The 12,144-nt window shown below is 38.3% G+C and overlaps 1 protein-coding gene across 1 annotated transcript; it reads right to left on the bottom strand.

Moving 5' to 3' along the window:
- Positions 1-3,883: 3,883 nt before the first annotated feature.
- Positions 3,884-9,714, bottom strand: LOC113156018 (probable phosphatase phospho1). The gene is made up of 2 exons (XM_026350819.1): positions 9,636-9,714; positions 3,884-7,170 (listed from the first exon to the last, which is right to left on the bottom strand). Exon 2 carries the CDS (start codon positions 7,132-7,134, stop codon positions 6,355-6,357), a length of 780 nt encoding a protein of 259 aa, XP_026206604.1. The 5' UTR covers positions 7,135-7,170; positions 9,636-9,714; the 3' UTR covers positions 3,884-6,354.
- Positions 9,715-12,144: the final 2,430 nt, after the last annotated feature.

Genomic DNA, 12,144 nt, shown 5'->3' with positions numbered 1-12,144 from the left:
ATTGATTATGAGCAGAGAAAACTGGGCTGGTTCAGGAGAAGGAGGGGTGCATGCGTGTGCATGCGTGTGCATGCGTGGTTCGTGCGTGTGTGAGAGGAAGAGAGAGGGAGAGAGCTACTGCTGGAGGGCCAGCTACTGATTTACCCTCCCATTTGAAGCTTACTCTATTATAAAAAATACTTCCTTTCTGCACATAATTGCACCCTATAAATAAAACCATATTTCATTTTAATAGGAAAACAGTGCTTTTTCTTGATATTGTGCTTTTCATGAGTTGTTTAATAGATGTTTTGTAAAATGTTTGTCATTGTAGACATGTGGAACCATATGTAGTACAAATGAGGCACTTGTCATTCATTCACTTTAAAAACAAAAGTTTGTTTCATGTTCATCCATCAGGTCTGTTTTCATAATGGAGAGCAGTCTGTAATCTGTTTAATGTCATATGTTTTAGTGGGAGCTTTCCTAAATCACATAAACTGAAAATTATTAAATGACCAGCATGATACCAACTCAGGGTGTGAACAGGCACAGAGGCAGAAATGAATGATGCTTTGTAGCTGCATTGTTGAAGAAATCAGCATCTCTGGTGTGCAATGTCAGAAAGTGTGAGCTTTTGCAGCTTGAGTCTCTCACAAGTTCTTAATTTTCTAAAAGTGAAAAAGTACATTTGATTATCACTTTAATAACATCATAGACTACTTTTCTGATAACAAAGATCAGTTCAGATATGTTTCCACTGGATAATTTACCCACACACCCTGTTTTTTTCTCAACTGCTCACAGCTCTAGTAGATAACTCATGAATACATTAAATCTTTATTTGTGGCAGCCTCAAGGACACGCAGACACAATTCAGTTTTAACAGTTTTATCTGTGGCTGATGACCTCAAATGACTCCATTTTAATCTCTACCATTCATCTCAAGGACATTAGACAAATGTCAAGTTACGTAGCTCCCATTTTGAAGTCCTTTTCCATCTTCATCTGTTGCTAACTGACTGTTTCATTCAGGGCCACTGCTCAGCACTATTAGTTTGACTTTTGGCTGGCATTGTAAACTATCAGCAGAACAATCGAACACAGAAGAGTGGAAACACTCACAAACCCAATCAGCCTGATAGCATTTTAGCACAGGAAGCTCACAGTGTAATTCAGAGTGACCTCTTACAAAGACTCAATTCCCTTAACTGAGTTATCTTTCACCTCAGAGGGAATAATTGAATAGAGAGAAATCAATGAGGTTATCCCAAAAAGCAATCATCGGATAGCACAATCAGTTTAAAGTATTTCAACAGTTGGTTGTCTTGTGTTATTGGTGGGGGAAGAGCTGTATCAGCTGGTATCTGGATATTGATAGGAAGGTACAACAGGAGGGAGCGAGCCTGTAACTCATGAGTCTGAGTTCTTCAAATACGATTTGTCATCGTTCTCCACAGATTGATGTTAATCGGATCTTCTATCCATCCACTTACCTCTGGAGGTCATTGAACATTGGGTTGGACCGATCTTTTGCCTATTTAACCATAATAGACACAGCGTGTACTCAATGGCAGGCTCAATATGACCTAAACTGAAGCACCAATTCTGAAATAATTATTGGAGCTGAGAGCAGCAGAAGTGCAGAGATGTTTGTAAAAAACAGAGAGTTTCAAACTGTGAATGCTAGATTATACTGGGAAAAAGAGGAGGATGGTGAGACATACATAACAAAAGTCAATGACGGCTGCAAGTTTTTGTACAGTCAGCTGTTTGCTGGAGACATTATCATCAGGGGTTCATCGACTGACAACAGTGAATATAATGGTAGACAACAACTATGACATGCAATCACCCGGGGGAGAGAGTGGCGGAATAAATCAGAGAGACAAAATCAGATGTGGAGAGAAAACAATGTTGAACAATGAGATATGATGTGAAGATAGACGTGTGTGTTTATCTTATCTGACATAATTCAAACTAGAAAGAAAGAAGACACAGAGGAAGAGATACTGTAGAGGTTAAATGCAGAAGCATGGTTAGGCCAAGCTTGATTAGGCTATGTTTAAGTTAAAAAAGCTGAACAGACAGATAAATTGCCTGACTTCAGCAGCATCGCAAACTCACATGATGATAGGGACCATGCACAAACATCATGTCAGCTCTGTCACCACAGCCTTGAGCTTTTGCTGTCAAATTCTGAGGGTTATTGCACAAATTCACATTAGCCTTACTGTTTACACCGAGGGAACCGTCGTTCGTTCTAATGGCATTCTGTTTGCTCGTGAAACCATTGCTGCACAACTCTCTGATAGCTTGAGCAGATGTGAGAGAGATATGTTGGTTTGTTGCCATCTTCTGGTCAAGAGAAGCGTACTGAAGTTGGACAAGTTATTATTCAGTTCATCAGTTTTATCAATCATCATTCAAATTCTCACCCTTTATTCTCTTGTTCAGTGTAGTCACTGTTATCAGAAAAGTGGTGTATATTGCCTTGCTCTATTTTTCCAGTTAAGTTTTCTATTTATATCCTTGTTATTTCTCTTAGCGTGGTCATACATCTTATCTATACTCCCTGTCTAGACCAGTCTGCATCTACTTTGAGTCACTAACTTGGTCATAGTGGTGGCTTGTTTATACCGTCTCTAATGTCCTCCCAATCCTCCTCCCACGCTGCTGACTCTCTTTCCACTGACCCATCCACCGCCACATTTCTTTCTGCTCTCACCCACTCTCCTCTAATGCTGCCCTTCTGTCTTCACTTTGTCCTTTGGCTGTCTGAAGTCCTGCAAGTTGAAAGAGTAGTTCAGATGACTTGTCTCACTCGAGGCCTTCTTTGTCCTCCTTCCTCTGCTTCTGCCTCTGCGGTTAAATTAAGATGGCAGCTATAACGAGAAGACCAGTTGCGTGATAATGTTTTTGTCGTCTTTAAGAGTCAATCTCGACTGAGTTGACTTCTTGTTTGAAGGGCACATAACTAGAATAAGACACAGAATTATTACAAGGACACTTAAAACAACAAATGCCTTTAAAATGAACAACAGAGGAAATGATTTTAACTTAAAATGACTAATTACTACAAAGAGACAAAACAAACACAAAGAGGCCAATTGTTTGAGGTCCTCCGGGCGTCTTAAAGTGTGCTTTTACCTGTTGAGACCATCTCTCTATGCTTCATCAACACCATTAGCCAATGTCTAAGCAGTATGCACAAGAAGGCCCCAAAACCATCACCATATGTGGTGATATTGGAGCAATTTATAGAAAAAGTATAAGTGTGATATGTTGGTTGATTACTTATGATACCAGCCAATAGACTTCCTATTGTGTGTTATAGTTGGGATTGGCTGAGTAATTACCCACGAGCTAAAGATCTTGTAATTACCATGGTGTTAGTTAATTTAATTATGCATTGTAGAAAATTAGCAAGAAAGGGTCCAGAGGGTATTAAACAACCCACAACTGAGAACACACTTATTGATAACACTTATCATCTTGACCAGAGGTCAGAGGTTTATTTGTGCTCCATTATCAGCTGGTCTGCTGCCTCTGGCTGTGGAAATAGCGCACTTACATTCAGCTCCAGAAAAAGAAAGAACGTGTTGCTTGTGGTGAGGCAGAGAATAAAATGCATTACATACTTTTTAAACCTTTCTAGAAAATGTCTAAGGAGCATCATGGTCAGGATCATGGATAAATGTGTTTGACAAAGCTCAGTCTTTATTAAATGAGAATTTGAGAGGTACAGTATACTGTATTATTTTTTTAGCTTTCTCTTTTGTTTTCTTTTGCCTGAAAGTAAAACATTTGATTCTACAAAACAATATTATATATATATATGATATTATTATGTGATATTATAAAATACATACACAAGAAACAGATGAACCAGATCATGGCTTTATATTCCTGTCACAATGATGCATTACACACATAATGGAAGTGATTAAAAACTCTAAGATACAACAAACCAGAAAAATGAAAACGTATATTAGTCTTCCAGAATCTCAACACCACATAATTTTATTTGGTTACTGTAAATTCTTAATACCCCTGTAAAAATTGCATTGAAAACAGGGTCATTTAACATAGCTAAAAACGTCACACGTTAAGCTTTCGGTCCTGTTTGTCTTCCATAAATCTCTTTTACATCGTATCAAGTACGCAGTATTTTACTATTGCACAGACTCCATGGAAGTCTTACAGGTACACAGACAGTTACAGAGGGAGTGACTGAGGACTTATCACAGAGCACTCATTGATTCAGTTTTGATCTCAAAGAATGTCACAATTAAAATTCCAGCTGCTTTGATTATGTCCTTAGCATTTACAGAATACACTGTCATCACAAATCATTTGTTCTCTGAGCAACAAATCCAACAGTGCAAAGAAACACATGTTCAACAGACATTATTACTCATATATTTGCTTGTTAATACCTTCTGCTCTACTCCCTGAGAAACTAAAACACTGGTTAAAGAAAATTTCCAGACAGTATTTTGTTTTGTTTTTTTAAGGCTAGAAGTATTAGCTGTTACTATTAATCTACTTCACTGCTTTTCATTAGCACCCAGACTTTCTTATTGTTGAAATAGCTTTACAAAGATGTACACAGATTTATATTCTTATTTATATATTAAAATACAAGTTTAATGCAAATATACACTCAGTTATTTGTACTACCTCTGACCTGAAGCGAGGCAGGATTAATACAAGTGAGTGTTGACTTGTGTGCATATTAACATGGAAACAACCATGAAAAAAAAAAAAAAAACATGCCCTGTTAGTATAAGAATTTAGATAGCCTACTGTAAACAGGATGGAAATTCAAAAATAGGACCCCACAACACAATATTCCATTATTTCCTGAATTTAAACAGAAAAATAAAAGGCTAAAAACTCACTGAATACAAGTGCTGCTTTTCATATATTTCTAAATGTATTTTACAGTCCCTGTGATGAATTAAGTGAGGCAGAATGAGGTTACATGTTGAGTTAAAAATGCAAATATACCAAAGAGGCTAAAACCGCCATCATCCACTCACAACGCTGTATTGCAAGAGGCAGTACATTCATACGTAAAGAAGATATTAGACTTTTAACACTAATATTTTTGGGATAGGGGGATAATAGTCGTTTAATAAGATAAAGGTATGGTTAGTGCACACAAATAGAATTTAAATCTTCATTTAGTACTTTGCATAAATTTTTCTTTCATTAATTCAGAGTCACAGGATAAAAGAGTTGGGCCAAATTGCAGGCATATGGCTACAGTGTTCCCTTTAGCTCTCATACTGGTGTAGATTACCAGTGTATAAACAAGCTCCAGATTAGGTATCAGTAATGAGAGCACAGGTATTGTGCCTGAGACTTTGTCCCTTATTTTGTTTTACGCTGTCCTTGTCTAGCTGACAAGGATGGCACAACATGTGTGATCTTTTGTCTCACATAGTACTATGACACCTGATTCCATCCTTTGTCAAGGCTGTGGATGTTTCGAAACAAAACCTGTCAGAGCTGAAAAATCTCGACACTCGTACGACACGTGTGAGGAAACTGTTCACACATTGCTCAGAAATGTCAGATACAGTGAGATGAAATGTGAATTCTATTACAGTCTTATTGAAAGGATGTAGTGTGTTAAAGGAGCTGACTGCACTGGATTACCTTTCCTCCAGAGCACACCAGCACAGCATATGTTCACAAGACCTTCATCATCAATACTGCATATCTTCATCATTGATCCTGCTAATCTTAACCATTGAACTAATTTACTGTTGTCTGCACTCCAGTAGGAGTACAATACTGCTGACATACTTCATACCAATAAACTTGGTTCGATATAGGCTTTTATGCTGTGCTAGCATTTGTGTAATAGTCAAGCATTTAAAAAAAAACCCACTCAGTTGCTTTCTTGTCAAGAAACATTACTATGAGTCCACCACTGTCATCTGTGCAATAAATATGCTACAGGCTATCTTGGCTTAGGATAAGGAACCAATGGGAAATGGCTACTCTACAAAACTACAATGACAGTTTTACAAACTGTGCCAATCAGTAAGGTTTCGTAACCGTTGTTAGACCAGTTTTTATGCTAAACTAAGCCAAACAGCTGTTGGCTCCGGTCTCATATTTACTGCACAGATGTCCGAGTGGCGTCAACATTTTAATCTAATACTTTGAAAGAAAGTAAAAAGGCTGTTTCTAAAATGTAAAAAAAGAGATGTAACATCATTATAAGTTGTACCAAGAAAGTGTGGCTGAGGTGAACCTGTGCATATCCTGCTGCTGCTGACAACGACTGGGGTTGTTGCATGTTTACTAAATTTGCTCACCTCTTTCCTGCTCTCTCTCACACACACAGACACACACATCTCATCTCTCTGCCATTATTTTCTTCAGGCAGTCCACAATGTCCTCCCCGCTGACCCAAGGAACAATATTTGCCTTGAACTTTGCTGCCTGGGAGTGCTGCATCTCCAGCAGCAACCTGTGCATGGGGAAGTCTCTTCTGGGGAAGGCGGTGTCCTGGGGTCTCAGAGCCAGAGAAGGACATATGTCATTGGCCCCATCTCCAATATAGAATACTCTCTGGAAGGGTGAACCGCCGCACTCCTTTTGCCGACCTGCCAAATACTCCTGAAGGATCACCTGCTTGCACATGTTGTCGGGACACCGGGAGCAGGAGTGGGAGTGAAACGGGAGCAGCACAAGTCGGCCAGATGGGTCAAAACTGGCAGGGTTGGTGAAAATCTTCCGGAAAAGGCGACGCACCCCAGCACGCTCCAGCCACGTCTCTATGAAGAACATGTTAGCATCAGAGATCACCACTAACTCAAAATCCTGCTCATGGCTCTGCAGATACTGGAAGAGGTTCATGAGGCCGGGTGACGGTGAGATCTTCTCCACTGCTGAATAGATGGAGTCCTTAGACACACCCTGGTCCGCCATGTATGCCAAGACCTTCTGCATGTGCTCGTTGTAGTGACCCTCTCTGTAGCTGTTTTTCAGCCAATCAGGGAGTCTCTGGCCTGGCAGAGCACGCAGCACAGCATCGTCACTGCTTTCATTGATGATGGTCTCGTCAAAGTCGAACAACACCAAAAAACGCTGCTCCCTTGGTGCTGCAGTGGTTAGGTTTGATGGAGCTGTCATCTTTGATGTGTGAAGGAAGTGGTGAGTGGTCCCTCCCTAAGAAAAGGAGGTGGGAGCAATGGAAACACAGTCAGTACGTTTTTGTGTCTTTGTCAAGGACGTGTGATTCTGAGGAGCACATTACTGTTTTATTACACTCTAAAAATAAAATGTTAATGGCAGGATGCCAGAAGACCAACAATTAGAGTTTAACATCCAACTGTGTCCAGGGCTCAATAAAACTGCAGCACTGAACCACGCAGTGCTGAGGATACATAAATGTATGAATACTCCTAGTTAGGCCACAAGCTGTAAGAGAACCATGTGTTTACAAAAGGAAAGGAAGGAAGCAGAGTTTAAATTAAACAAAATCATGACACTGATGACACTTACTTACTGACAGAAAACAAGCAAAGTTACCCAAACCAGTCTGATCTTGAAATACAAAGTCATATACTTCCGATACTCATTGCAGTTCTTTCATTCCTTTAAGATTACATGGAAAAACTGACTCAGATAGTTGTTTATATAGGTCTTTTAGAGTTCAACCCAGTGCCAATTTCATGTTTACATAGCTAAATACTTAGCATGAGGATTTTACTTTTGTAGGCGTGTTGTAACTCGAGTAGAGATAGAGGTGTCACGTTACATACCTTTACCATGAGTAGAACATATATGAGTGGCAAAAACAAGTCAGCAGTGGTCAGGTGTAAAAAAGACTACAAGTAATGTACAATTATGATTGGTGAGGTATTTATTTCATATAGTACTATATACTTCTGCTCCACTACAGTTTTACTCCATTACAAAGTGATAGACTACTAAATATTTTGAGTATCTCTGCCATGAATTCAACTTTTGCAAGGTTTTAATTTGTCGATTTTAAGTAGACATTGTCACAAAGGTGATAATTCTAGTTTGTGTTCATATTGGGTAGTTAAGTTCTACTGGGATGCATTTGTAATGTTATGGCCCCCTCATGTAAATAGTGTGGGCAGTGAGTGTTCAGGTAAAAAGGTGTTCCTCATTCTTTTTTTAATCCTTTTACTCCAGTGTGATTAGATTTAGCTACGGTGAAGCTTTATTGGATTACATTACATTGTACAAGTGTACCTAACCAAGTGGCCAGTGAGTGTAGAGTCCATGTCTGTAGATGGGATCATGTCAGTAACCATGTTTTGCACATACCAAACATACCATGAATAACACATGTTACACAATCTCCCTGCAAAACTCATTTTCCGTCATTTTGTTCATCTGGAGCCTGTTTTGCTCGGTCTTTGTAAGGCAAGTTAACGAAATGATTAATTTGAAGATTAAGATATCACATATTGAACTGTAGTCTACACCCGAGAACAATGAAATTACCTCAACCTTGACAAACTTTTAAATACTATTTACACATCAGCATGAGTGACAATTACAATGATATAATAATATGTTGCATAATGAGTACTTCACTGATCACTACTTCCCTATGATTAAGTAACGTCTACTTTAGTTTTGCTTGTAAACTATTTTTACAGCGTGTCTCTGCTCTAGTTCATCCACTACTGGAAACTGAGTGTATTCTGAACAATACAATAAGAGTATTTCCATTTACTGCTTGTTCATAATTCAACTACATTTGAGAGCAAAAGTTAAACTTTTTAGTCCAATACATTCATTTCAAACCACAAATAAGCCACTTGGAAATATGTAGAGCAAATAAATGCATATTTAATAGAGTGAAAATGATGACTGCCAAAACAACATACAATAGTATACAGTTAAAATAAGCTCCATATCTATCACATGCAACAATAGAGTGACAAACACATTATTGCAGCTGTAACTAGAATCCAATTCAATATCACATGATGCAAAAAAAGCTATTCTGCACAAAGAGGACCTTTGCCTTTGGTATTTTACTAAAGTGAATGCAATCCTTTTATTTAACACTTTATTTCTACACTGTATTTTTAAATGATATAACTACTTCTACTACTGTAAATATAAGCCATATATAGGTTTAATATCAATTACATGTAAATACTGTATGTGCATATATTTTTTTTATCTGGATTAGCAGGGACGCTTGACCTGGATCATGATGGAACATAACTCATATTGCATGCATGCCATTTTTTTTAGGACAATGGCAGCTCAGCGACGTTAAATAACATCAGACCAGCTGCTTTGGTTCTTTACTAATCTAAATGCCCTGTAACCTGCAGTTTGGCCGCACTGGCGCATTGTGCCAAGTGACCGTAGCCTACGCCCGGTCTCCTAAAACAGCTCCATTATTTCTGGGGTAAATTTACGCGCTAAGCTCTCTAATTATAACCCCGCAGCGCTATTTCTGTCCGAGAGGTTGTCGCTGAAAGTCACTGCCACGGATCGGTCAGGTGGGGTGACCGGGTCCTGTGCGTCCGAGCAGCAAAGATCGAGAGGCAGCTTCAAAGATTATTATAAAAACACCAAAAGGAAAAGGAAAGATGTGAGGAATAAGGCAGGAAAAAAAAAAAAAAAAGCAGGCCTACCGGTTGGCGGTGGGGGTATAAGCGGCGAGGCGAGGCTGGGTGCCCGGCTCCGGCTACAGCATCCCCAGTGACGCGGCAGGATTTTTTAAAGGAGACTCCCTCAGCAGCGCGGAGGGTTTTCCCATTTAAAGCCACTGCGGCAAGTCCGCCGAGGTAAACACGCAGTGTCCGCCCCGGGCCTTTCAAAGTCAAAGCACCACACAAAGCAGTTCCTAGTAACTGGAGCAGGTATAATCCAGTACAGCATCTCTGCCACACAAATGATTTGTTTTATTATTTTATCACAATTAACATGGACTAGTAATATCCCCCTCTATTCCTGCTGGACAAAACATGAATATAATTAGATTTTACATGTGTACACAATAAAGTGAACTCTGGGTGTAATTTACAGGTTTTTACCACACTGAAGGGGCTTTTTTAAAAATATATTTTTTTAGTACTAATTAACTAACTTTTAGATTGAATGGTTTTATACTTGTGGCTCTTGGATGTACAGTATAAGCAAATTACTTGTACTAGCCCGACACAGTAGTAGAACAGCTTATTATCAATTCACTTTACTCATTTATGATTAAGAGCATATTGAGTACTAATAAGTTAGAGTTACAATGAGACGAAGCACTGTTTCCGAATTGTTTATTTTTCACTGCAGGGATTTATTAGCATGGACATCTGTGCATACTGTTTCTCATCTGTTGATTGTCCTGACTGGCACACAGCTGCTTCTCTATTAAACAGATTTAGTTGCAGTTGTTACTTTACATAGTGATGGCGGTGGACATCTAAAAATATGCAAAGGCATTTCTGTGAGGGTCTGTGCCAGCAGCAGCTACAAGTTTTAAGATTATCATCCCCTGCGGACAGTTAAGGGTTAAACAAAGGACATCTTCTAATTTCCTAAGAATGTGCAAAGTATCTGTTGTGCAAAGGGCTCATAGTGAGATAACAACAAGATAAGTGTTCAGAATTACATTTCTGCTGATAGCAGAAGCAGATGATAAGCAAATTGTTATCAATGCATCTAACCTTCCGGCCTTCCCACCCATTATAAACACACTGTAGTCCATATCTGGTGCTAAGTACCCCTTGTCTTTGATCATTCATTTACAATATTCGAAGATAATTTGCATTGAAAGATGACTTCATCATAGATATAGTGGTTCAGGGCACACAACATGTCTAGAAAGGGTGGAGAGTACGTTTCATCTGTACATTTTTAAGTAAAATCTATACATTTTATGGCACTTGTACTGTAACCTTTAGACATTGCTTTTCACTTGAATGAAGGGTTTTAGCCCAAAATGCAAATATAATCCATTTTAACTTTTATTAAAGTACTACAGATGTGTTGTTTTACATTTGATTACATTTTATTGATGTGCAGCCAGAGGTGTTAAAAGAGGAAAGTTACTCAAGTACTGAGGAAATAATTAGAATAATAATAGATCTTTTATTTTCATAGTTGGTTTTTCAGATGCAGATTCTGCCCATCAATCCAATCATCCCAACCATTTTACCTGCTAGAGGTCACATTTTTGTTCTTCACCCTAGGTAACACAGATCTTTGTCCTTTATATGTTAATTATTAAACATGCACATCTGAACCTTTGTTCATGGTTTACAGCACAAAATGAAATGAGTTTCCAATTAAAATGTTTATTTTCACTGGTGTGTCTCCACAAATATCTTCTTTTTTATGGATACTAACTAAATTTCCAGCTAGAAGAAATCAAAGTAAATTCAGAGAAATAAGGTTTTTCAAGTCATTATTTATGAAACTTAATAAGGCCTGAACATTTTAGATTTCTGCAGAAGGCCTTACTTAAGAGGCACATGCAGAACATATCTGGACTAGTGTATATTTACATATTTAAGTTTACCAGTGTTCAAAATAATCTTTTATTAGTAACTTAGTCAGATGTCCAGAGAAATTACAGAGGGGTACTTTCTTAGGTACTTTTATTTCTGCATTGACTTTTGTGTACTTCTACCACCTCTGTAGGCAACAGTGGAGAGTGTTTGAATCCCTTTTTTAAATGCACCATCTTTCACTGACCACAAGATGTCCCTCACTGCACAAGTAAATACTGCCCCAATCAGCCACAACATTAAAACCACCTGGTGGTTTCAGAACCACGTTCTAGAATAAAACCTTAAAATCACCAGGTAGGTTTAAGATCATGGCTGTTCTGTGCACAGTATAATGTCAATTTATGGTAATTGTGTTCATATTTTAGACATTTTATAACATCAGACCACTTCTTTTTATTATGAAGGTTACATTTTGCCAGCTGTTATATTCCATTATACTGTTAAATTGGACGTTAATAACACACCTAAAGTATATTGTAGGATGAAATTTATGCAACAGTGGAATTAACGGACATCTTTTTATATGGTTTTCTCTAAAATCTGCTCACTGGTTTTTCGACAACTTAACCTACAGCACTCTTCAGCTACTCTCCTCTATTTATTTTCCTTTCCATATCCTGCAGAGAAACACTGG

Source organism: Anabas testudineus, chromosome 19 (genome assembly GCF_900324465.2).
Source record: "Anabas testudineus chromosome 19, fAnaTes1.2, whole genome shotgun sequence".
Taxonomy (NCBI): Eukaryota; Metazoa; Chordata; class Actinopteri; order Anabantiformes; family Anabantidae; genus Anabas; species Anabas testudineus.
This window is presented reverse-complemented; position numbering and strand designations above follow the sequence as displayed.

Excerpts from the sequence above, each read along its gene's own strand:
- LOC113156018 (XM_026350819.1), bottom strand. The coding sequence starts at position 7,134 with ATGACAGCTCCATCAAACCTAACCACTGCAGCACCAAGGGAGCAGCGT.